The sequence below is a fragment of the Musa acuminata genome, chromosome BXJ1-7 (assembly GCF_036884655.1).
Source record: "Musa acuminata AAA Group cultivar baxijiao chromosome BXJ1-7, Cavendish_Baxijiao_AAA, whole genome shotgun sequence".
NCBI classification, from domain to species: Eukaryota; Viridiplantae; Streptophyta; class Magnoliopsida; order Zingiberales; family Musaceae; genus Musa; species Musa acuminata.
This window is the reverse complement of record NC_088333.1, coordinates 7753943-7778456: the sequence shown is the minus strand read 5'-3', so window position 1 is coordinate 7778456 and position 24514 is coordinate 7753943. Positions and strand designations below refer to the sequence as shown.

The following is a 24514-nucleotide window of genomic DNA, read 5'->3' as shown; positions in this document are numbered from 1 at the left end:
TCTTTAACCAAATTTTCCTAACATGCCACCATATAAGGAAGATTTTCTATGTTTTGGTACAATTTTTTTATATTTTGATTTAGTAGAGACATAACAATCGAAGTATAATAGACTTAATTTTCATTTTGGTCGATTTTACTTCCTCATGTGAATGAAAATAGCCATGTCCAGAGATAAAATGATTGGCTTAGGTGAGGATGTGTTGAACATTTAATCGAGTGAACTAAACAAAAGCAAAGTATTGGGAGCAAGTTGAAGTAAGTAGGAAAAAAAGGACATAGACAAGATATAAAATGGTATAGAGAGATGTATCCACATTGATTGCTTTGATTTGGTCGAGCCAATTACCTGTTGGGTGAGCATATACTACTATTGATCGAAAAGTAAGTAAATAGTAAACAATATAGCACTAATCTCTTTCTGTTTCGTAAGAAAATATTCACACGTAATGATAGCGAGAAGAAATTGATTTAAATTGGAATCAATCATCCTATACGATCTTCTCATCCATGTTTTTACTTTATTTAACAACTAACAAACTAAGCATTTTTGAAAAATTATATTTTTATAAAATTTTAAATATAAAATATTTATAAATATCTAAATAGAAGGAGTTAAAAAAATTTACGAAATAAAATTTTAGAAGGAGAAAAAAATATTACATGAAATCTTCACACTTATATATATATATATATATATATATATATATATATATATATGAAAGACTATTAAGACCTATAGAAAAGATAATTAATTAATAATATACATTTTTGACACCACTGATCAAATTAGTTGATTTTGATTTTAATTCAATTGTTTTGAAATTTGAAGTTTCACGAAAAGCACTACTGATTTTAATTTTGAAGACTCTCGTGGGTTGAAAGATGGGTAATAAACCCCTGGGTCCCACGAAACTGTTGACGTGAGTGGGCCCCGGAGGAGCTAGTACACTCGGTTTCGTTGGGAGGACGAGGATGTGGGGTAGGCGTTCGGGGAGGCGCGCACGTGTGCCCATGTGATTATCCATTTTGGCACATCGGTGGGTCCCATTGTTCTCTCCACCTCACACACGCGGGTTCGTCAGCGTGAGGTAACATAAGAACCCAACCGTCATGCTGTCGCTACTTCGTCAATCTGTTGATCCGGGTGGGCCCCAAGAGAGCTAGTTGGTAGCCTGCTCTCGAATAAGCATCGGTCGTTTTTTTATGAGGCACCGAACGGGAGCGTTCACGTGGACCCATATAGTTGTCCAATTTAATGCAAGTTGTGGCGGTGCTGGTGCCGAGGAGGATCCACGTGGCGGCGACGACGATGCGGACGTGGTGGGTGGGGGTTGTGAGTAACCGTGTGTGCGGTGTGTGAAGGGAAGCCGGGCGAGGAAGACCGGACTGCAGGTTGGTGAGGGAGAAGAGCCCGAGCTTGGACCCTTCCTCACGTCCGTCTGCGTCCGCAATAAATGCGTAGCAGAAGGGTGCTGCGCTTTGCTAACGTCGTCGGGATTCATCTTCTTCCCCTGTCCCCCTCCGAACACTGCAACTACATCCGTCCCCGTCACCTTCTTGAATCCCCCAAACCATCGCCAAGATCTACACCGTCCTCCTCGTCTTCTTCTCTCTCAGTTTCTGCCTCTCTTGTACTTACAAGAGAACTCCCCTGAGAATTCTGAGGTAAAATGGATGGATTTCGGCTTTCTTATGGTCCTTCTCTTGCCTTGCTATGACTGATCTGTTTCTTAGTGCCTTTGTCTTCGAGAATTATGCAGGCCTGGCGTTTCGATCTGCTTAAAGAAGAATTCCCCTTTGTTAGCTTGGTCTCTCCATCTTGGTCCTGACAAGGTGTAGAGGTTTCGCCTTTTAGGTGTTTCATTGGGTTGTGCCGCTGACCTCGATTCCCTTTCGACTCTGGATAGCGAGGATGAAGGCGCTTGTACTTCCCCTGATCGCGCCCTTCTTCTTTTTCCTGAGTCCGTGCGTCGGCAGCATCCAGACGACCCAGCTCAGCCCCGGATTCCAGGGCTCCGAAATGGAGTGGATCGACAACAATGGGCTCTTCCTCTTGTCCAACAGCTCCGGCTTCGCTTTCGGCTTCACCACCTACAACAGTAGCGACACCACGTCCTTCCTGGTCTCGGTGATCCACCAGGGGAGCGGCACCATCGTCTGGACTGCCAACCGGGACGCGCCGGTGTCCCACTCTGACGAGTTCGTGTTCGACAAGGACGGCAGCGCCTACCTCAAGTCCGGTGGCGATGTGATATGGTCAACGAACACCTCTGGCCAGGGAGCGACGCGGATGGAGCTGCTGGACTCGGGCAACTTGGTACTCCTCGGCGGCGGCGACGGTAGCAGCAGCGCGTCGCCCCTTTGGCAGAGCTTCGATCATCCGACGGACACCCTCCTTTCTGGCCAGAGCTTCACCAAGGGAATGTTGCTGGTGAGCGACCCCAGTGACAGTGGCTTGAGGTATCATCTCCGAATCGACTCGGAGGATGCGAAGCTCTTCGCGGAATTCGCGTCACCCCAGCTCTACTGGTCCATGCAGCGTGACGCTAGGAAGATCGATAACCAGGTCGGCGGGGACATACGCTCCGCGGTGCTCGAATCCAACTCATGGAACTTCTATGATCAGAATCAATCTAGAATTTGGCAATTCATCGTGGATTCAGCTGATACCAGTGAGAATGTCACGCGAATGGCTGTTTTAGACACCTCTGGCTCCATCACATTCTCGATCCTCCCCAGCAGCGGCCAAAGAAACCCTTCGTCGGTCAAGATCCCGGAAGACTCGTGTGATACACCTGAGGCCTGCCATCCATACTTCATATGTTACCCGGGCATCCGCTGTCAGTGCCCAAGCGTTCTCAGCTTGGACTCGAACTGTAATCCCGGTAATGTTTCTTCTTGTGACCCGAGCACTTCATTCAAGCTTGCCAAAGTTGATGATGGAGTTGGGTATTTCGCCACTAGTTTTGTCTCACCCAGTGCAAAGTCAAACGTGACAGGGTGCAAAGATGCATGCCTGGATAACTGCTCGTGTGCTGCCTTATTCTATGATGAGAAATCCGGCAGTTGTTTTCTTTTTGATCAGATTGGGAGCTTCAAGCAGATACAGAGCAACACAGCCAGTTACACTTATATCAAAGTGACCAGCAATGCAGATGGTGGCAAAGGATCAAATGGACAAGGAAGCAGTGGCAGCAAGACCTTGATGATTGTCCTAATCATCTCGTTCATGACTGTTGCAGTGATAGCAGCTCTCGTCTATCTTGCTTGCAGGATTCATCGGAGGAAGAAAATACCAGAACCATCACAGGGGTCCTCAGAAGAAGATAATTTCTTGGAGGGACTATCTGGGATGCCGGTCAGGTTCAGCTACAGAGAGCTTCAAATGGCTACAGATGACTTCTCTGTCAAGCTCGGCGAAGGAGGGTTTGGCTCCGTCTATCTAGGAAAGCTTCCCGATGGCACAAGAATCGCAGTGAAGAAATTGGAAAGCATTGGCCAGGGGAAGAAAGAGTTCCGCTCTGAGGTGAGCATAATAGGCAGCATCCACCACATTCATTTGGTCAAACTTCGGGGTTTCTGTGCAGAAGGCGCACACAGGCTTCTGGCATATGAATATATGGCAAAAGGATCTTTAGATAGATGGATATTTAAAAAGAATCAAAGAGATTTTTCACTGGATTGGGATAAGAGGTATAATATAGCTTTGGGCACGGCAAAGGGGTTAGCGTATCTCCATGAAGACTGTGAATCAAAGATAGTTCATTGTGATATTAAGCCTGAAAATGTGCTTCTAGATGACAATTACCACGCAAAGGTATCAGATTTTGGACTAGCAAAGCTTATGACAAGAGAACAAAGCCATGTATTCACAACATTGAGAGGCACGAGGGGATACCTTGCACCAGAATGGATTACAAACTATGCCATATCGGAGAAAAGTGATGTGTACAGTTATGGTATGGTCTTGCTTGAGATAATTGGTGGCAGGAAGAACTTTGATCCTGCAGAGACTTCTGAGAAATCCCACTTTCCTTCATATGCTTTCAAAAAGATGGAGGAAGGCAAGTTAAAGGAAATTTTTGATGCCGACTTGATATATAATGACATGGATGGGAGAATGGAGACTGCAATTAAAGTTGCCTTGTGGTGCATTCAGGAGGACTTGTATTTAAGACCATCAATGACTAAAGTAGTCCAAATGCTAGAAGGACTACAAGATGTCCCTCAACCTCCAACATCATCGCAGCTGGGCTTCCGGCTTTATGCTAATGCGTTCAAGGCTATTAGTGAAGAGGGAACATGTTCAGGTTCAGGGCCATCAGACTGCAACAGCGATGCATTTCTATCTGCTGTTCGCCTATCTGGGCCTAGGTAAATGAGGGTGCCATTTCTTCGAGATTTTTATAATCAGAGAACTTCTTCTTCTCTTTCTATGGTTGTGCTTGCCATTTTCATTATTAACTTCCTACCTTGTATACACCTGCAAGCAATAGTTGGAGATAGAGTTCTTTTCAGGTCTGAGTGGTAGTATAATTCTGTTTAAAGAATAGGTTTTTTATAATATATGCATCAGCTACAACGACTTGTTTTGAATGGACTGCATTGCAGCCTCCTCTCACTTTTCATCGCGTTCATTTTGTTTTGTGTTTATCTGTTGCCTCTACCTCTTCCTTTTCTGCAAGTATTTATAAAGGAAAACTAACACAGTTTGCCAGGGCTTCTTGTTTAAGTAGATAGACAGGAAATCGTATTATTGATAACAAGATGTGGTTGTTTTACATGGTTGAATATTTTTTTTTCATTGTAGGAAAGCATGATATATTTGTCCCACATTACATTTAATTTGTGCTCCTAGAGTCACAAAATTGTCAAAAGACAAAGTTGGGCTTCTTAAGGACATATATTACAACACATAACCTGCTCTTGTCTGCTAGAAGTAACATGAGGAGATTCCTATGTGATGTGTTTTATCTGAGTCAGCAATTAAATCATCCTTTGAACTGGAACCATTCTGACAATTTAGCTATAGATATTTCCCTGTGTTCATTTTAGTTTAGGATAATGTTTATGAGGTTATTAATACATGTAGATGTTATTTAAAGAACTAATAACAAGAAAAGTGTTCTGAATTTTTCTCTGAGAGTTTCTGAAACTGTCTTCATTCAGTGACTAACCCTTGGCAATTTTATGGGAAAAACACTGTTGCAAGATGTCTTATCCAAAATAATAAATCATGATTAAAATGCTGGAGGCTTAGTTTAAACATCGTCATTGTTTTCTTCTTTAATTCATATGCTCAATTTTCTTCCATGAAATGCTTCATCATCAATATCTCCAAGATATTCATAAAATTGCAGATAGCAAGGGTAGTCCACTTTGAGTGCAGCCTGCCTTCCACTCACAAAGCAGCTGTTTCTGGTCCGTGAACCTGCTCCATTGTGCCTAGGTAGGTACTGCCTCTAATATATAAATTGCTGCTGTACAAAATTAATTATGATTCATCTGTTCAAACAATATTCTTATATGTGAAGAAGCTAAGGTGGAACCTTGCATTGTTTGTATTCTCCATTTTCTTTTCATCTCTTTTAAGTGTGAGCTGAAAAACCTACAGAACCAGTTTGCCACTGGTGTTTATGTTCTTTGTTTCCAGAGTAGATGTATGCTTCAAAAGTTGTGGGGATTATTGAAATAGGATCTCTTTTACTTCTTAAATATTTAGAACCAGAAATCATCATTCATATCATCAAAACATTCATTCTTACAGAAAATTCACTAAAAATATTTAGTAACAGATCATAATACATCATTGGTTAGTTATCTGCAACACAATACCAGTCTCTGGAATGCTTCAACTGCACTTACTTCAGTGGTGTCATGGGAAGGTATCTAAGATTTGTTGATAGCTTCTCGCAAACAGGAACACTGATTCATTTGAAACTGGGAAGTTTATTTTCTGTAGTATTGCAGGACTGGGATCCTTTACGAGTATTATGTAGCAGATATTTTGCTCAAGCCGAGAGTTGATATTTATTTTGAAGACGAGATAGCTTTTGATGGTGAGTCCTCTGTTGTATGTCGTAGTGGAGAGAAAAAGACATGCAACGGAACAGGGATTTCTTGGCGATTTAGATTTGAGCCTTTAAATTGCTGGGGATATCTGTTTCTATGGAAGCGCGAGAGACTGCAGAGAGCCCGACATCGGTAGCCGCGGCTGCAGGTTCCGAGGGCAATGGGAGCAAGCCTAACGTCCGTAGCTTCCTCAGCGTCAAGCGTCCGGTAAGGTGCCCGTTGTCCTCACTTTTCCTGCTCGTCGGTAGTCACATCCTTGTTCAGGTCTGGCTAGGGTTTCTTCATGCATTCACCACCGGGCTTCTCCCGAGCAGCGAGATCGGCAGAGCGGATGCTTCTCTGAAGAACAAGCCAGCGTTTGGAGATGCAGGCGGAGCTGCAACACGTGTCGATCCCAATTTGAGACGAGTATATTAAACTCACAGTCACGTGGGCCCAACTTAACCGGGCCGGAAATAGATATGATGGTTTGGGCTTTCAGATCACGGCGTGACGGGGGGAGGAAGTAGACTCTCTCTCTCCTCTGCATTCCAGGCTTGGCATTACATTCCATGATTCGTATCTATCATCTGGCTGTTGCTCGGTCGTATATGCAGTTGCTTGTTATTCTCCTGATATCTGTAGACACCAAGATACATGCCAAGAAGAAACTTTCTTGATTGTCGCTAGCATCCTGTTGGCTTTCAGGGAACCTGTATGAAGAATTTACTCGGAAGCGGGGATGGATTCTGTGGTGGGTAAGGCTTTTGGAACGCAATTTGAGACTCTCGCAAGGGATTTCTCTGTTGCCTTTTGTCTTCTTCATTACTAATTAGTATTGGCAATCCGTGATATCCGCTCTTTTTGGTGTTACGTTGTATGCATATCCACTGCTTCCATGACTGGCATGCGCTAAATGTGTTTGTTGTTTTGCCTATGAGATGGACATTTTATATATCTTGGCTATTGTTCGATACACACAAATATTGGGGAGTACTTTGGAAATTTGACACCATGCATGAATGCATAATCTAAAGACTTGATCCCTCGTATTTGTATGTTGTAGATATATGAGATGCACATCTATCTGTATGCAATGGGAGGCCCTGGTTGTGTGGAATCGTAGGTGAACACTAACACCCTACCTCGATTAGCTGATAAAGACTATGGAATCTTTTTCTTGTGCTCTGGATTGGAAAGGAATCAGGCACATTGACCTGAAGATATCCAATTAAGAAGTGATTGCATAGGATTGAGATCCATTTCCAATAGTTGGGAGGACACATCTGAGGTGTAATTTGTTAAGAATTTCTCCCTACTTGGCATTTGATTCTAAACCTAAGTTCCATAGAATCAATTTACATGTAGGTTCATAATGATTAAGGGGCAATCCATAAAGGAAGATAGAAGTGAGAAACTGAGCATTGATGTATGTCGGCCAGCACTAATTGCATTTTTTTTTCCATATTTTTGGCATGGAAGGGGTTTCATGCCATCAGCTTTTCTACACTGTGATGTTAGTTGTGTAGATTTCCCTATCACTAATGCTATTGCTTCACAACTGGTGCATGTCTGGTTTTGTTTAATCCATATGATCATCATCCTTTGAAAGATATCGACATTTTTGTTGTCTGGTTCAATCAACTAGCTGGTCAAATTGGTTCTTGATCCACCTGCCACCCTTGATCCATACACTTTGCTTGCTCTATCTATATTAGAAACAAGGATCACCATTAAGATCTCATTCCTCTCGGTAGGATTTTAGCTCAAAACTAGAAACTGTAAATTATTTGTAGCTATTTTTGTATTCATTCAGTTCATTACATGTAGAGAGGTGTTTTGAAGGTGGTCTTGGAATCCTTATGTTATATGTTGGCATCACTGGTGGACATTGCTTTGGCATCTTTCTTCACTTGTTTCTGATGACATTTACCATTGACTTAGGTTGTCTATGATGCACAAGTGGAACATTTCCACTTGTTTCTGATTCCCGGAAGACGAAAACTACAATTGCATGAAGACCTGGCTGCCATTGACTGGAACTAATACAACTCAGCGTGTCAGGATCTTCCTGGAACTTTCTATGATGTTGATGCGCCAATTTGCAGATTGGAATGCATAGCCTTTGGACATTTGTACAACAGATGTTTCAGCATCTCCACAACCACGAATTCTCTAGTTCCAGAGAGTTCTTCTGGTTATCTAGACAGATGTGTTGATGCAATGGGATGATTCATCATAAATTTCATCTGTTTTGTCACCAAGAACGCATGCTGTCCTTGTCCTCATCGATTTCTTCACCTTGGGGCTTGCTCATTTAGGTGGTGAGAAAGGAAGAAAAGAACTTGTTGTCATTATCCATCAAGGTTCTCAATGATCCGTCGCTCAGGGATTATTCTTATCCTCCAGTAGTACAAGCTGCGACCTTCAAGATGTATTTCTACTGTACTTTTATCCTGGGGAAGAAATGATGAAGCTTTGTTCCAAATATCTTTCTTTGGTAAAGTCAATGTAGCAGTCACTCACCACACCAGGTATGCAAACAAAACTCCACACTTGCTATTTCTGCATCTAACAAGTGTGTACTTGATGTGTCCGTGCATGGAACAGTGATTCATGTTGATAAGATTTATTTTGGCATTGGCCTCGCCAGGAACTAACTGCGTACACAAGAGACCTCTGCTCATCTGTCGTTTGTGCCGACTGCAATCGGTAACAATGCAGTCCAAGGTGGGGCCTGCCTGCTTTGTCTGATTTGATTTAATTAGTCCCCTCTCTGTAGCCTAATCCGATCTCTCTTCTGCAGCTTGGAGACGCCACAGTGATGGCAGAATGAATCGATCATCTCGTCTCCAACTTAACTGGGATCTTCGACTCCACTGGATCTGCAACCATTTTGGTATGTTGGTACATGCATTCTTGTGTCTTCTGTGAGCCCTATCTCGTATTGCTACGCATGAGATATTGATGGACCACAGAGTTGGATTTGGATCGGTGACATACTATGTCGTTTTAATTCATCGGAAACATGATATGTCGTGCTGTGATTGGGTTGCTTCATCTTGTGGCTGACAGAGGCACACAGGTAGAGCTCACTTGCGGGCGGTGGGGCTGATGGATCCGCTTGGCCTCCGTTGTTTTGTCCGGACGTGCCAACCGCCCGCAGGAGCAGATGGGCTGCTGATTCCTGCCGATTCGATGCAGGTGAAGCCACTCGTTCAATTTAGAAGATGGAGACCGGTGACCGAGTGAAGAAGAACCCATGTTAGAAGATGATCATGATGATGATGCCAGGTTATGAGATGGTGGTCGTCGGTGTCGGGCAGTAAGAGCTCGGTCGACCTCCTCTTTTAACCCCGTCTCCTCGGGGATTGTGATCCAAGTATGGGTTGCATTGCACGAATCTTCAAGAGGTGCCAGGGGAGAGCAAATTGGAGTTGTGCAAAAGCATGAAGGGCAGTGCTCAGAGGACCAAGAAAGAAATGGGAAATGATAGCTTCTGACGTCGGGGATAGGATCAACTCATGCATGGGGGAGTTTTTGATGGCAACGATGAACAGTATAAATTATCCGCAGCACGCCAACCACAGACAGCATGAGCAATCCAGTTCAATTTCTTCTTCCTCACGAGAAGCTTGATGGCTAATTACAAGGTGAGAGAGAGAGAGAGAGAGAGAGAGAGAGAGAGAGTTTGAACGTGGAAGGGGTTACAGACGCGATCGAGGGATCAGTAACAGCAGGCCATCCGCTGCATGAGCCGATCTTGGAGGATGCCGTTGTACAGGGCCACCCTGTTCGCCGGCATCCCTCGCGGCGCCCGCGGCCGCTCCTCCTCCGCCGCCTCTTGCTCCTGGTTTTCTTCTTCCGCCGCCGGGGGCTCACTGCAGCTGAACTCCGCCACTTCCGCTGCGAACTGGACTCTCTTCTTCTGCCGCTGCTGCTTCTTCGTTCTGTTTCCCGTCTTCCCTGCGTATATCGGCACAGTGTCAACTGGCTTAGAGAAACCAAAGCGGCAGAAGCAAACGGAGAAGGAGACGTGAAGGCTGACGGCGTACCGGAGAAGGAGATGCAGGACCGCAGGTGGTGCCAAGGGGGAGTCGAGTTCCTATCGGCGGCTGCGGCGCCGGCTCCAGCGGAGACGGAGAAGGGCTTCTGGCGGCAGAGGGCGATGAGGATGACGGTACCGGAGACGGCCACGGCAGTGGCCAGGGCCACCCCATGAGAGGTCATGGGAGAAGACGAAGAAAGCACAAGGAGGAGAAGGACTTGGCTGCGTGGGAGACCGTGACATGTGAAGCTGGTGTCAAGACAGAGTGCTTTATACTCGGAGAAACGACAGGGTCTGATTGACAAGTGGGAAGACCAGAGAGAGAGGGAGAGCGTTGGCGGCTTCGGGAAAAGATGGCGACAACGCTGCCATTTCGTACTCTTCTTCTTATCCACTCAAATTTTGCAGGAGAGGCAAAAACTTCCCAGTAGTTGAGGACTTCAAGTCGGACACACTAACGCAACTTCCTCCTCAATCAGTGATGTCATTATTCAACTTCATTGTTCACATCTAGGAGAACATTGTGCTTTGAAGAGGAGGAATTGTCAACCCGTCAGGAACTAGCAATCATGGAGAGCACAAGAAACGAATGGGTAAGAAGATGGGGTTAATAATATATCATCTTTAGTGAGTTATCTTTAATATTTTATTTTTATATTTTAAAAAATTAATATGTAGATTTATTTATTCTGATATCAGTTTTATCAATAAAAATACGAAAATAAATTTTTTTAATATTTCAGTTGATGGTGAACGTCGATGGTGATGGACGACGATGTTGGAGTCGCGAGTGGTTGTTGTGGATGAGGAGAACGACGACGATAGATGATAATCGTATTCCAATTACGTCGACATCGACACAGTTGTTGCGCGGTCTTTCATCGTTCTGCATTTGCATTGACGTCGATGTAATTGTCAAGCAACAAAAGGATTGCTCGACATCTGTATTAGCGCGCAAATGTAGATGCCGACGTATATGCAAAGTGGTGTCGTTTGGTAATTACGACTGATGTAGTTGCTGAGTGGTATCGTTTGCATCTATATCGACGTCGACACAGTTGTCGAGCAGTATCGCTTTGCATTTGTATTAACGTCGATGTAGTTACCGAGCGACGAAATGATCGTCAATGTAAATATCGAGCGACGCCGACAAAAATGTAGAGTGGTGTCACTATTGATATGTGTCAATGCCGACGTAGTTACTGAAGGGTGTTGCTATGCATTTGCATTAGTAGTGCTGGTATAGTTGCCGAGGATAATCCATAATTAGTCCTAACAAGAGCAGGAGGCCTGAACTGGAGGATTCAATCAAATTTCTTGTCGCTTTTGCGTGATGAAGTGGCGTTTAGTCTCAAATGGCTCAGTCTTTCATCGACAGAGAGACGACAAGAGGGTGGAGTTGCCGTTGGAGGAGGGCGAGCAGTGGAAGCCTCCGATGAAACAGGGAAGAACATGAGAAAGAAAGACTTAAGACGGGTGTCAGCTAGAGTTTACCTGCAACAATCACCAAAGAACGTTAAGATTGTGGTGGTCATCGATCACACACTGATGGATCCTCGAAGCCTCGTAGCTTTCAGTCATCACTTACTGCTATACCCCGTGACCATGTGAATCCAGTCACCCTATTGAGCAGCCGGTAACTGCTTTATGTTTGTTTGTAGCTTGGCATAGCATTCCTACAGAGAACTGCCACTAATACCATTGTGCTGTAAATTTCAACCAGAACATATAATTTGGGCTTCACATTGGTCTTCATATGAAAAGTGTTGCTGAACATACACAAGGCAAAGAGAAACACTAATGATCGGTTATACCGTGAAACCGTGCCATTTATTCTATCAGCAAACAAGTAGTGATATTAAAACTCAAATAAATGGAGTACAGGAAGTGGTGTGCCAGCTTTAAGCGACCATGATGCGTCCATCACAACACTAGATTACAGGTAGAGTAATAAGCATATTGTGTGTCTAGCAAAAACCCAAATCTAACACAAGATTAGCTGGAAATTAAAGCAGCTCCAAGAAAGTGCATGCTATTATTTCTCTCACTCACCGCAACTGCTATTATTAAAGAAACGGCGAGCAGTTATGTTGTGAGGATGGGTGGAAGGTAGTCGGACTTAGCTCCGAGGACTCGGGCCTTGGTGTCAGGGAAGAACTGCATGCCGGGCAACTCTGTGACTTCTCCTTCAGCGGAGACTCCGATAGGATAGCTAAGTAGATGTCCTGGGAGGTCATGTTCTAAATCGTCGCTCGAATATAGATCCCAGTACTTGTCGGCGATCCTGTTAACCTTCTGCACGCACTCCGAGCTCTCCGGCTGTAGGAAGGCATCATCAAGCATGCCAAGGTGTTCATACCAAAGGGCCAATCGAAAACCGTGGATTTGCCCCCGTGCCGGCTCCCTAGTTGACAAATGATACGGTTGGTATGCTCCCATGGCAATCTCAGAGTCCCTGCTTCCATCCATTGACCTCTGGTTGATGTTGGCTGACCCGATTATGATATACTCGTCATCAACTGAAATCAAAAGCTTGCAGTAATTAGGATTTTATCAACATCAACCCAAGTAGTCGCAGCTTTTGAAACCAGAACCAAGACAGATTGTCATTGGAAGACTTGCTTCTGAAACCCGGAAATGCCTAACTAGAAATATAACATGGCATAGGTTCAAGAGAATGAACAACTTATCTGAATTAAAAAAAAAAAATCATTTTTTAGAAATGAAGTGATCTAGAATCAGTTGAAGTATTTCAAAGAGTGAACACAGCATTGCATGATGAATAAGTCGAAAATAACAAACCTGTGAACTTCTGCAACCCAGTTGCAACAGAGAACAAATTGTTAATTTCAAATCAGTTGCTAAAATTGTGTACATCTTTCAGCCTTCTTTATCATTAGTGGGGCACAGATAAAGTTGTATGTGATTTGCAGTTTATTAGGTGAGGTAAAAGCAAAAGATGACAGGGTTCAAGGAAGATTAGAACTAAGATACATTACATTGAACATCTGCAGGTAGGCACACCTAGTTTCCATTTGCAAGTAATAAATGATGATAATTCAGAGAACATGCTACTTCATGAAACCTCAATTTCTTTTGCAAAAATCAGACTGGGCTTGTAGAGAAATTCAATTGTTACAAAATGATATTATTTTACCTGTTTCTGTTTGCAAGTAATGAATGAAGATAATTCAGAAAACATGCTAATTCATGAAACCTCACTTTGTTTTGCAAAATCAGACTGAGCTGGTAGAGAAATTCAATTGCTACAAAATGAAATCATTTTACTTGTTTCTGCTTGCAAGTAACAAGCGATGATAATTCAAAAAACATGCTGCTTCATGAAACCTCACTTTCTTAGTCTCAAAATTGAAGTTCACAGATTTTCCCGCCCATTTAGCTTATATTTTTATCATCTTACATATAATTAAGCAAGAGTCCTGAATTTTTTCGGATAATGGGAAATAGATAAGACTGTGACACTTGAAGGCAAAAGGACCCGAAAAGCAGCATAGAGATGACTCTGGACAAAAGTACCTAGAGTATGTTATGCAAGAGAAACCTTTGAATACACAAGAGGAAGTATAGACGAGTGTTGAGAGAAGAATACCAATCATCATCTTTGTATGTACATAGATCATGAACCGCCTGGCCTCCTGAGCTTTGCTGTAGTTGGTGTCTTGTTCTGGCTGCTCCTCAGGTTCATATTCTCCACTCTTCTTTACCTCTCGATTCCCTAAACAGAAGAAAGTCAGATAGTCCTTTGGATTGGCTTCGATTCCTTTTGCCTGGAGAGCTTGTATGACATCAGTATACATCATCTCCATTGTCCTCCGCTGCCAATCTAAGATTGCTTGAACTGACGCACTTTCTGGCACACCCTCTGGCCACATTGGCACGACGACATAGACAGTAAAGCGCTCCCCAGCCTCAATCTTACTAACAATCTTCAAGGATAGCTCCTTAGGGATCAGATGCAATGCACCAATTTCCTCAGGCTTGATGTCATCAGCTTTCCATGCATAAGAGCTACCAAGGAAGTACTGATTTTCAATATAGATAAAGTTCTTTGCCCTACGGATGGCATTTATGTACGCATCTTGAATGCTTCTATCAATGATGTTATCCTTTCCACTAACAAGCCCAGCTCTAGCGGCATCCTCCGGGGTCTCAGGAAAGCCAAAAGCAGCACCTCCATCAATGGATCTGAAAAGCTGAACATTCCAAGTCTCTTTGTCCTCTAGGAACATGACAGGAGAAGGCGGAATGATGATGTCAGAGAGATCGCGGAGCTGTACAAGAACATCTTTTCCTCCCTGCTTTCTCCATCTCTGCTCAAAATTGAACAAAACATCCCAAGCAATAGGCCCTTCAAGCCGTGAATGAATATCATGCCAAGGCTCTCTTGGTCCACCCTTTGTTATGGAAGCCTCTCCAAAATTTGGCTGATGGAAGTCATCATGATGAGCTGTGTCCAATGTCCTGAACAGAGAATGAAACTGTGTGTCATATCTCCCATCGCAAAGGTCTAAGCCCCCAACAAAACTCACAATCCTCCGCCGCTGAGAAGCCTTGTTAGGCATCTCATGGTCGACAACAACAATCTTCTGATGATGAGTGAACATGGTGGCAATTTGAAGATCTTGAACAAAGCTTCCACCATCATCAGGATTTCGAGGGCACAAAACACAGTGCACATCTGTGTCATGAAAATAATTTTCAGTCTCCTCATCATGGGTTGCCATCAGACCATCTTTCTTCAGCAAACCTACCGAGGTTCTGTCATCCCAAACAAGCATAAGCACTCGAACACCTTCACTAGCCTTCCTCTTAAGGAGCTCTCCCAGTGTGACATCACCACCTGGTTTTGGCCTCTTGTTGTCTCTAAGTAATGTAATCTCTGTGTACACAGACCACCCAGTAATGTATATCAGATGTTGTGCATTACTAATTGCATCAAAAATGTCCTCCCAGCACCTATGGGGCTCGTAATATTTCCCATCAGCAAGAGGAATTCGAGGAATGAAGTCGTCAGGGACATGCGCATCTTGGTAGAGTGTTACTTTACAACCCTGTCTCTGAGAGAAAAATGTATAAGGGACTCCAGGATATTTTGTACTTCGTACACCCCTCGCCCAGTTACGGTCTTTTAAAACATCAAAGTATTGCAGCTTGACATGGATCTTAGCATCTCCAACAGGATTCCGGTCTTCGTCACATATTTCAAGCCATCTATCCACTTCATCACCATCAAGGATCTCCATGACAGGCAGATAAGCTCTTCCAATCAGTGTTGCCCCGATAGGATTGTCAAATTTAATAGTGAAGATGACATTCGCTGCCATATGGGCACAGTATATGTGAAAAGACTCATACCAACGTGGATTGACCGGTTCATCCGAAAGCATTCTGGTCCGACCAACTCGAGCCTTCTCCAAATCAATAGTGGCATAATGTTTGGTGGTGCCCTTCCCAAGACCAATGGTATCTTCAATACCTTCAACAACCTGTTAGAAGAATTTCAAGTCGAAGACAAGAATTAGAAGAAAAAAAGAAATATTTAGATTAATAGGCAAATCAACAAATTTATCCCTATGCTTATTTGTAATAGCTAATCAAAATAAGCAGTGGATGGAATAATTTTCAGCAACCAAGAGAAAACACAACTAAAGGGGAAGAAAATAGGTAGTTTTAGGTATTATATAAAATGAGCATTTACGAGTCTGACAAGGCATTATTAATAGACCATACAGCTATGTATCTCTTAGTATAACATTTTATTTTATAGTTCTTTTCAACATATCAGAATGGTACAAATCAGTACACAGCTCAGCATTTTTGGCATCAACCTGATCTGCTAAATTGACGAGACCAATATCATATTGGAATTTAAAACCTTTGGTTTTAGGTATCATGAATTAATTTAAACACTCGAAGTTGAAAGACTTGAATGAAGAATGTGTCTCTAAAACCTCTGCAGAGAAAATGAATGTCAAAGTTTCTTAAAATAATAAACTACTTGATAGAAGCTGCAAAGACTTGAACAAAGAATGTGTCTCTAAAACCTCTGCAGAGAAAACGAATGTCAAAGTTTCTTAAAATAATAAACTACTTGATAGAAGCATTCAGAGCTGCAGGCCCAAAAGGAAAACTTGTCCTAGCATCCATAATGATTGCAGGAATTGTCATTTTGAAAGCACGAGTGTGTTCAATGCATGAAAAATTTTCCTTGTTGATCTTTTGACCCATTTGATGAAAGAGACTTACAAGAAAATAGCACAACTGATAACAAACTACTTCGATGAGAATAAGCTTCTGACTTTCTTTAAGCAGAGGATACTAATTTACTTAAAGTGGAAATCAATGCTGAGAACAACTCTTAATGATTATTTGTTAATTCAAGTAAACTCCAGGTGCAAGTATAATTGTTTGATTTTTCCATTCAGCATACCTCCAAACATGTGTTTACTAGCAGAGCTCTGTTATGCTTTGAAAGTAGTATGACTATCACTACCACCTTTTTGAGGAGACAAAAACAGATACTAGGAAAATAAAAGATGTAAAATGACAATTCTCACATTGAATAACTTTAAATAACAAAGAAAATCATCATTCTGTATACAGTTTATGGACCCTTAAATATGTCAGATAATATGCAGCAAGTTAGAAAGCAAGCAAGCAAACAAGCAGAAACTTATGATTTGTCAGTTCCACTGGTTGCTTTCTCCCAGTTCGCCCTTTTATAATGTGTCCAACACCCGGAGGAGTGGCTAAACATGACGTACAGAGGCCAAATCCAAAATTACAAATGCCATGTAAAATTCTTGCACTCAAGTTTCTTGGAAAAAGATAGCTCCCCCAAATAGCCTCGAACACATTATACAAGCATCAATAGCACTTCCAAAGGAAGCTTTGAATAATCACCAAAACCTAAGAAATCATATCTGTTTCTCTCGTCTTCAAATAGGTTTTTCCAGTTTTTCCATAAATTAGTTTATTTTTTTGGTGAACATGTAATACAACACATACAATCGTTTCCCTTGGCACTAGTAAAAAGGAAAAACAAAAAGAATTGTAACATTGGAATCTAATTGCTGCAAAACTCTACAATCAGCAGCAATTGCAAGACGATATCTGCAAGACAAAATAACAATCTTGAACAGAGATCTCACATAAGAGTGCAGAAACCTACTAGCAAGGCAGGGCAAGTAAAACATCATGAGAACAAGATGACGCACAAAAGAATAAGCGCTCATCACAACACGAGGACTTACCATTCGGAGGAAACCGCCTGAACCTCTCTGCGGATTCGTGAGCGATTCCGCATCAAAAATCGTAGCATGGAGCGTTCCGTGTAACAAAATCTGGGCCATCCTTACCTGCTTATCCAAAAAATCCCCCATATATTAAAAAAAGGGGAAAAATGTCAGAGCAAGAAAATCCAAACTCCAATCCGAGCCGATGGAGATGGCAGAATTGAAAGTAAAAGATGTCACCTTCAAGAATGGAACCACCTACGACCAAATCTGCTGACAATCCCTTATTCCAGACGCGCTGTTCCCTAACAAAAAAAGCGAACCAAATCAGTGGCCGATCCGAAGTCATCGTACGAGTACGAGATCAAGTGCAAAATCATCATGGGTTTGTTTCCTCCAGTATCCGATTCCAACTGAAGAATCGAAGAAAAGACAAAGGCCGAGAGTCCTCGGAGTCCATGCGAATTCGCACTTCCTCACAGATTCATGATAACGTGGAAGGATCAAGACCAGAAAAAGATGCTTAAAGCAATCATGATGATGATTCCACCGCACTTACCCGAGGAAGGATCGGCGCTGGGATCCGGCGGAGCGAGTGGTCGATCGGAGGCGGAGAGGGGGAGAGAAATGGAGAAAGAGGGATCGCAGTCTCGGCTGACTGGGCACTGGGACAAGGTGTAATATATAGAAAGAAAGCGAGTAGTAGATCCGGAAGAAGCGCGAGGAGGAGGGAGCTAAAGAGCCCGTGGGAAGAGGCAACTATGAAATTTAATGGTGAGAAACGATGAGCATTTTTTCATATATGTCCCTGCCGCACACACAAATATCATGTTCACCCCTCTCAACCATAAAAGACCACCCAGTTAACCCTGGGGACATTAAAATGTACGATCCAACAATAACTCGATTTGATCTTCCAAATCCTATTCATCTTCCTAAGTCAAATTATTTCCATCAAGAATCCATAGCATTATACTAAGATCGGATATCCAGCAATTTAGACGCCAAAAGAAATCATAAACAGCCTGTCTGCACAACATGTGACAGGAAAACAAAAAAAATAAAAATAAAAAGTGTGGATCACATGATGGACGGTTAGGAAGTTAGGATCAAAAGGTCCACCGCACGAACAGGCCGCTGCTTGGATCCTAGGTTGCCCGATTTGACCCCAAGTTTTCAACCATCGCAACTTCTAGATTAAACAAAATTATTGGAGATTTTGATCCCTGCCATTTGGGATCAAAATTACCATTGGTAGAATGTAAGTTAGATTCTTTCTCGAATATATAAATAGAAAGGTTGGAATGAGACGCGTTGAGGTGAGCGGGAGATGCATGGATGGCATCAGCCCAAAATATACAACCGTGTGGGTGGAGAGGAAAATTGCCGGGGGGAGAAGAAAGGTCTCACATGGCCACAGGCATTCGCAAACGCATGAATGACGGCAGAAGTAACGACCCACATTATCGTTTACCTCGTGACCTGTTGCGTTTCCTGGCGGTCTAGTCTTCGGCGCTGCTGGATAAGATCACATCTCGACCCTTCGTTCATCGGGTCCCGATATCGCAGCCGTCGATAGATGGGAGATGATGACTGACGACGGGTTGGGCCTGCCATTATAAGTGGAATCACAGTAATTAGATAATGTCGCACGACCATACAAGGCAAAAAAGCACGGCTTTAGAAACATTAGCATGCTAATTATATATTAGAAAGGATGGCTTTGTTCATGTGCCATTGTCTCCTACCTCCTCTATCGGTGGTCCACGGAAGAAAGGATGCACTGATGTGACTTATTTACTCAGCAAATGTCATAAGAGGATGCACTGATGTGACTTATTTACTCAGCAAATGTCATAAGATTCTGCCCAACCATGGGAGAGAACGTGGGAGACTATCAACCTTTGGTCTCTTTCAAGTGGGGATAACCAATTAAATGAAATCACAAAGACAAGATACACACTCTACACTAATTCTTCAGTTGGTGATTGGTTAGGCATTGGAACCAAAGCATACTAGAATCACAACTTCACTGGAAGTAGAACTAGAAACTAAAAACCTTGAAATATTTGGTTCGCATACTCTTCGAATCAAAATGAACAAGCCATTTTACACGCTTGATTCTTTTATTATACTACTTGTATCAAAATCACGTATTTAAAATTTATATTTTCCTATATCTATATTGTTTGATATACACATTAGTTAGAAGACTGAGGTTTTTAAAGTGATAATATATCTAAAAAATTTAATCGAGTCTTGAAGAAAGTTGGGAATGAGATCTTATTGGAATAAGAATGAGATTATATTATCAGGAGTATATGTAGAGGATCTTAATATTTGGATGGACCAATGTACTATAACAAAACTTAATTATCAAATCAAATAAGTATTAATTCACTGTCGCAATCTGTAATCACTTACTTCTAAATTAAGCACGGCGTAAGGGCCCCACTATTTAAGGCAATTAGTATGGGAATATGAAGACGGCGGCACAAAACACCGATTTCACCCAACAATATATAATTTGGGAACACACCATTTAGGCCCGGGACCACCTCCCTGCAACCGAGGTATCGTTCCCTGGAGTTTCCTAACAAAAGAAAACCAAGGATATGTACAAAGATGAAGGTCAATGTTGAACCCGCCCTCGCCCACCGGAAGATGAATCCAAGCAAGCAGTCGGCAGCCTACCCATTCCATGGCTTGAAGTTTGCCACCACTTGCTTGCTCTTCGAGAATAGATGATACCATATATTTATCAAAGTTAGAGCCAACAAAGAGTTCAATGGGCCTACTGCAGAGGAGACGCAGCGGCGCACTTCAAGATGTAGTCACATGTTGCTCTCTTGGTAGATGGAGATGGCCCATCAAGATCATCAAAGCAGTCAGGGCCAGTGACTGACTGAAAGAAAGGTTCCTCTCACGCTGGGAGGGCATTATTGTGGATCCAAAATATCCTTAGTTGAGGCACACCCTAACTCATCTAACTGTCTGATGAAAAGACCATTGTCCTAAAGAGTTGCCGTCGAGGGTGAAGGAACACGGAATGCTCACCAAGGTAACGAAGACGCCGAGGGGCTTAACGCGGCAAGTAGCAGGGATCTGATGTACGCGTGGGTTCTGATATGTTGCCCAATTCAGCGGAGACGAATCAACTCCAGCCGTGCAGTTATTACGCCGTATCCAACTATCATGATCTGTACCTTTCAGATAGACAGCGAGGCCTCTTTGACACACCACCACCAACACCATCACTTTTAAAAAAGCACCCCTCAACTCAATTATGATAGGAAACTTGCCGACACACCAACAGTTGCTATATCGAGGATTTGTGGGGATTATTGGTGAAAATCTTGTGTGTGGCCACATAACTACATAAATTATGGGGTCGAATGCGATTTGTGATTCGCGATCTACTTCCAACACAGCCTGATGATTAATGCAGGCATGCACGAATTCTAAACTAAATAGATAAGGAATTGCTACTTCTTCTTCTATTGCTACTGACATGAAAATCCACTACGCCTCCTTAATGTTGTCGTTGACTTTGTGCCAAAGTTCTGACAAATGTCACCTAAAGGATGCAAGTAGGCACATCAATTGTGTTGGGATGCACGTTGGCACACGTCTTGCATGTGACACGAGAGAAACTTGCTCAAGGGATCTCCTTGAGATCCATAATGAACACCTTGTCACTCACAACGGAATCTTAGTTCATCCTCTTCACTTGTAAATGGCGAGAAAGCCGTGGTGGCGAACTAATTTACATGAATTAGCTCAATGTTTCCGCTATGGAACTTCTTTTGGAGCCCGAGGAGGCTTCAGCACATAGTTTACGAGTGTCTGATGTTGAACTTGATCTACTCATTATCATTTAAATGTTAAAATGATACTGACATTCTTTTTTACTAGTATCTACTCGACCAACTTAATTACCAATGCCCTTTGATCAAATCCAAAACAGATTCAGATAAAATAACTCAGCATCTGAATCAAATCCGAATTCATGAGTATTCAACCTGTTGTCATTCCTAGCGTTGGCCTCGTGTCACAGGTAGGAAATATATTTTTTTAATTTTCCTTTTTACTTGGAAAATTTTCCAGAAAACAACTATCAGACTCAATGCATACATGTCTCTCAGGAATAGTGAGCAACAAAATAAACAGCACTTTCAAAGATTGACAACATAATCGACTGGATTGGTCTGGTCAATCTTTGATTCATAAAAGAAAAAAAATCACATTATTTTGAATAAAGTTCCTAATTGGTTGGTACGACACAAGGGAGGTCAAGACTGAGATAAGCGAAGCCACCATTAAGTTTAGTAGGCCAATCAATTTGATCCAGTAAGTCCACTGGGCTCGACATAAAGTCCATGCCCAATTAATCTGCAGGTTCCAAGAGTCTCGACCACCATTTAAGCTAACATAAGAGTCTAACCCAAACGTCGCCTAAATAGTGAAAGATGGATACTTGCTAAGAGATGATCAGAGGCAAGAAAAGGTTATTAAGTTTATAAGGTCAGGAAATTAAGCCTAAATCAAGGTCTTTAGCATCCATATGTAGTTTACCTGAGGTTGCTAAATGCCTCAGAAACTTATAATATTTTCTGAATACTTCCTACATCTTGTTCAACAAATGTACCGCAAACGTTCTTTTCTATTTTACTATAATCATCTGATGGGAATATAAGAATCCCTGTAACACTCTTCCCTCTTAAACTCGCCCTGTATGTAAATATCAGTTCCTAGTAATCTGATGATTCTACAACTGCTAACATGCAAAGAAGCAATGGCTATATAACTCAACAATGTAGAATGTTAGTCCAATACCAATGATTCTATAAGTCCAGAAATGGACCCAGATTTTAGGATACCTGAGTTCCAGGTGGTTGTAATTGATATTCCCAGTAGTGGTTAAGACTTTAGAATTAAAGGCTTGTATCAATGAAACTAGACACGATTCAATGCAATAAAAAAATGCTCAGCTTACCACCATTTATGCCTGAAAGTCACTGATATAACATACTGCCTGCTAAACATGCACTTCACATTATCAAAGATATACTGTGAAATACATTATTGATGCTATAATCCTTCTCTATGTGAAATACATGAAAGCATTCTTCCTCTTCCCATTGTTGATGCTTAAGACTAATACGTAAATTTGCAGAAATCATCAACATATTCAATAAGCAATGCAACAAAACAAATTGCAACCTCCCAAAGAGTATTTGTGTACTCAAGTAGGAAAAAGATTTAATTCTACGAATCAATTTCTTGATGAAAGTTCGATTACCTTTTAACCAGTGATCTACTAATCGTTCCCTTCCCTCTTGCTCGTACTTCTTCAACATTCTTTACTGGATTTCCTGATTTACTGACTCAATATTTTCACCATTTTTATTGTTGTTTACTGATAAAACAACCGACGTTGCCTTTTTGTTTTGAGCTTTTTAATATGTTTGTTCTTTGTATGCTTATGCTGCAAAATAACGAGGCTGAATTAGAAGCATGGAGGGTCATGAATACAATAATTTTACCAAATCAGCCAGTGGCAATATGCAAATCTGTTGATCCCCTTTGTATCATCTATGTTCCTCTAACCTAGTTGTCCTCTCACAGTTCTCTTCTGCTATTGGCCATGACAGCACTAGGTCTGCTTTACTGCGAACATGTTGTCTCCGTCCTTTCATAATGATGCCTTTTGTTTTCATTCTTGGTTTATGTGTGTGTTCCTTTTGCCGTTCCCGAAGCCAGATACAACGGATTCACACATTGGTTCCTAATACCCATCTCAAGAATTGACCAAATCCAGGAACAAAAGCACCGAGTTCAACGAAGCAAGCAAGAAATTACGTACCGAGGTGTCATATCACGCGACAAGACACCGAACTCGATGCCGATCTCGATGGCAACTCCGCCTGCTCATGTTTCTCAGAAGCCATCTCGAAGCCTGCAGCAACAGCAAATCTGCACATCCGACTCTAGTAAGTGTAACCCTCATCATCGATCGACTACTCCCAACGTCACCAATCAACCATACCTGCGCTTGCATCCGCATCACCACCACCATCACTGCCGCCTGCCCTCGAGCCAATCCGAGCATCGCGTCTTCGGCAGTGAAACAGAGCGGAGAAAGAGGAGGAGGAGAAGGTGGGAAGGGTAGGGCGAAGGGCGGGAGCGAGCCAAACGAGATTGGTGGGTATTTGACGACCGCCCAAGTCTCCTGTGGAAGATTCCAGATGCCTATATATATAGCGACTGAGCCCACGAGAAGACTATGCTTTCGGGCCTCAATTGGGCTCAATCAACTTCTGTTGCGTTAGTTCAAATTCATGTAAAAATATCAATAATTTTCTAAGAAAAAAATCTGAATTTTTTATACTGCCATTATGGTTATGAAGTGGTAAATGTCCGCATGTATCTTAGTCTCCTTTCCGTGGCTCCTCCATTAATTGAGATCCACTGCTACTGTGTATGACTGCCAGGCATGTAACATTTGGTCCACTGGCTTCTTTCCTATCAGTTTCTGTGCATGCATGTGGTTTATCCATGTAGCTTTTAGTGTGAGAGACACGTAAAAGGTATATCATTTACTTACAGGTTGTTTCCGTCGATGAATTCCATACATGACTCATGGCATATCATTTAATCGTCAACAGTTAAGTACTCGGGTGCTCGAGAAAAGTCTTCGTTCTCACAGGTCTCATGGTGGTCCAGTTCATGACTGCTGGGAGCACCAACAGCGGTGTTAGGCAGCCATCCTCTCGGAGACCAACAGTTTGAGTTCCCAGATCAACAAGGTGCGTGTGCAGTGTGTTCGGTGTTGGTGTGCAGCAAAGTAGTTGATGCCTGGATGCACTGATCATGTTAAGCCCTTTCATCGTTGATGGTCGAATTGGATAACACACCAGAAGGCAGAGATTGAATGCAGATGCACAAACTTCCAAAACCCGGGACTTGGATTTCTGAGTGGGTAGATTGGAGTTACTGGTACTGAACAGTACAAGAACAATAACGTAAGAGTAAGAAACTAGTGATATAAGTGAAGCTATAATTCAACCAGACAATTAATTGATCGAACATGATATGACTCACGAGGAAAAGTTATATTTGGATCAGCAACGAAGAGATCAACCCTGGGGAAGCAA

General features: G+C 42.4%; 3 protein-coding genes and 1 long non-coding RNA gene across 15 annotated transcripts; 1 reads left to right on the top strand and 3 right to left on the bottom strand.

Moving 5' to 3' along the window:
* Positions 1-1422: 1422 nt before the first annotated feature.
* On the top strand, positions 1423-11104 carry LOC103991307 (G-type lectin S-receptor-like serine/threonine-protein kinase SD2-5). 11 transcript variants are annotated; one of them, XR_672202.3, is made up of 8 exons: positions 1423-1667; positions 1763-4376; positions 5363-5451; positions 6087-6811; positions 7998-8587; positions 8707-8783; positions 8860-10694; positions 10845-11104. XR_672202.3 is itself a non-coding variant. In XM_009410713.3 (3 exons), the coding sequence occupies exons 2-3, from the start codon at positions 1915-1917 to the stop codon at positions 5364-5366; spliced, it is 2466 nt and encodes an 821-aa protein (XP_009408988.2). In that variant the 5' UTR covers positions 1423-1667; positions 1763-1914; the 3' UTR covers positions 5367-7105. The 11 variants fall into 11 exon arrangements, 2 of the variants coding, with proteins under 2 accessions (XP_009408988.2, XP_009408987.2); XR_001979182.2 differs by having other exon boundaries at positions 5973-6811; XR_672201.3 differs by having other exon boundaries at positions 5965-6811.
* LOC135678578 (uncharacterized) lies at positions 9650-10283 on the bottom strand. Its single transcript, XM_065191529.1, has 2 exons — positions 10109-10283; positions 9650-10019 (listed from the first exon to the last, which is right to left on the bottom strand). Exons 1-2 carry the CDS (start codon positions 10281-10283, stop codon positions 9781-9783), a joined length of 414 nt encoding a protein of 137 aa, XP_065047601.1. The 3' UTR covers positions 9650-9780.
* Positions 11105-11894: 790 nt separating the features above from the next.
* Positions 11895-18091, bottom strand: LOC135678577 (phospholipase D alpha 1-like). Of its 2 annotated transcripts, none has more exons than XM_065191526.1 (5): positions 17917-18091; positions 17598-17662; positions 17376-17480; positions 13712-15608; positions 11895-12620 (listed from the first exon to the last, which is right to left on the bottom strand). In XM_065191526.1, exons 3-5 carry the CDS (start codon positions 17472-17474, stop codon positions 12187-12189), a joined length of 2430 nt encoding a protein of 809 aa, XP_065047598.1. In that variant the 5' UTR covers positions 17475-17480; positions 17598-17662; positions 17917-18091; the 3' UTR covers positions 11895-12186. The 2 variants fall into 2 exon arrangements, with proteins under 2 accessions (XP_065047598.1, XP_065047600.1); XM_065191528.1 differs by having other exon boundaries at positions 17598-17655.
* Positions 18092-18708: 617 nt separating this feature from the next.
* LOC108953401 (uncharacterized) lies at positions 18709-23566 on the bottom strand. The gene is made up of 3 exons (XR_001979064.2): positions 23407-23566; positions 23224-23333; positions 18709-18967 (listed from the first exon to the last, which is right to left on the bottom strand). It is a non-coding gene; the product is annotated as an uncharacterized LOC108953401 (long non-coding RNA).
* Between the last annotated feature and the right edge of the window lie 948 nt (positions 23567-24514).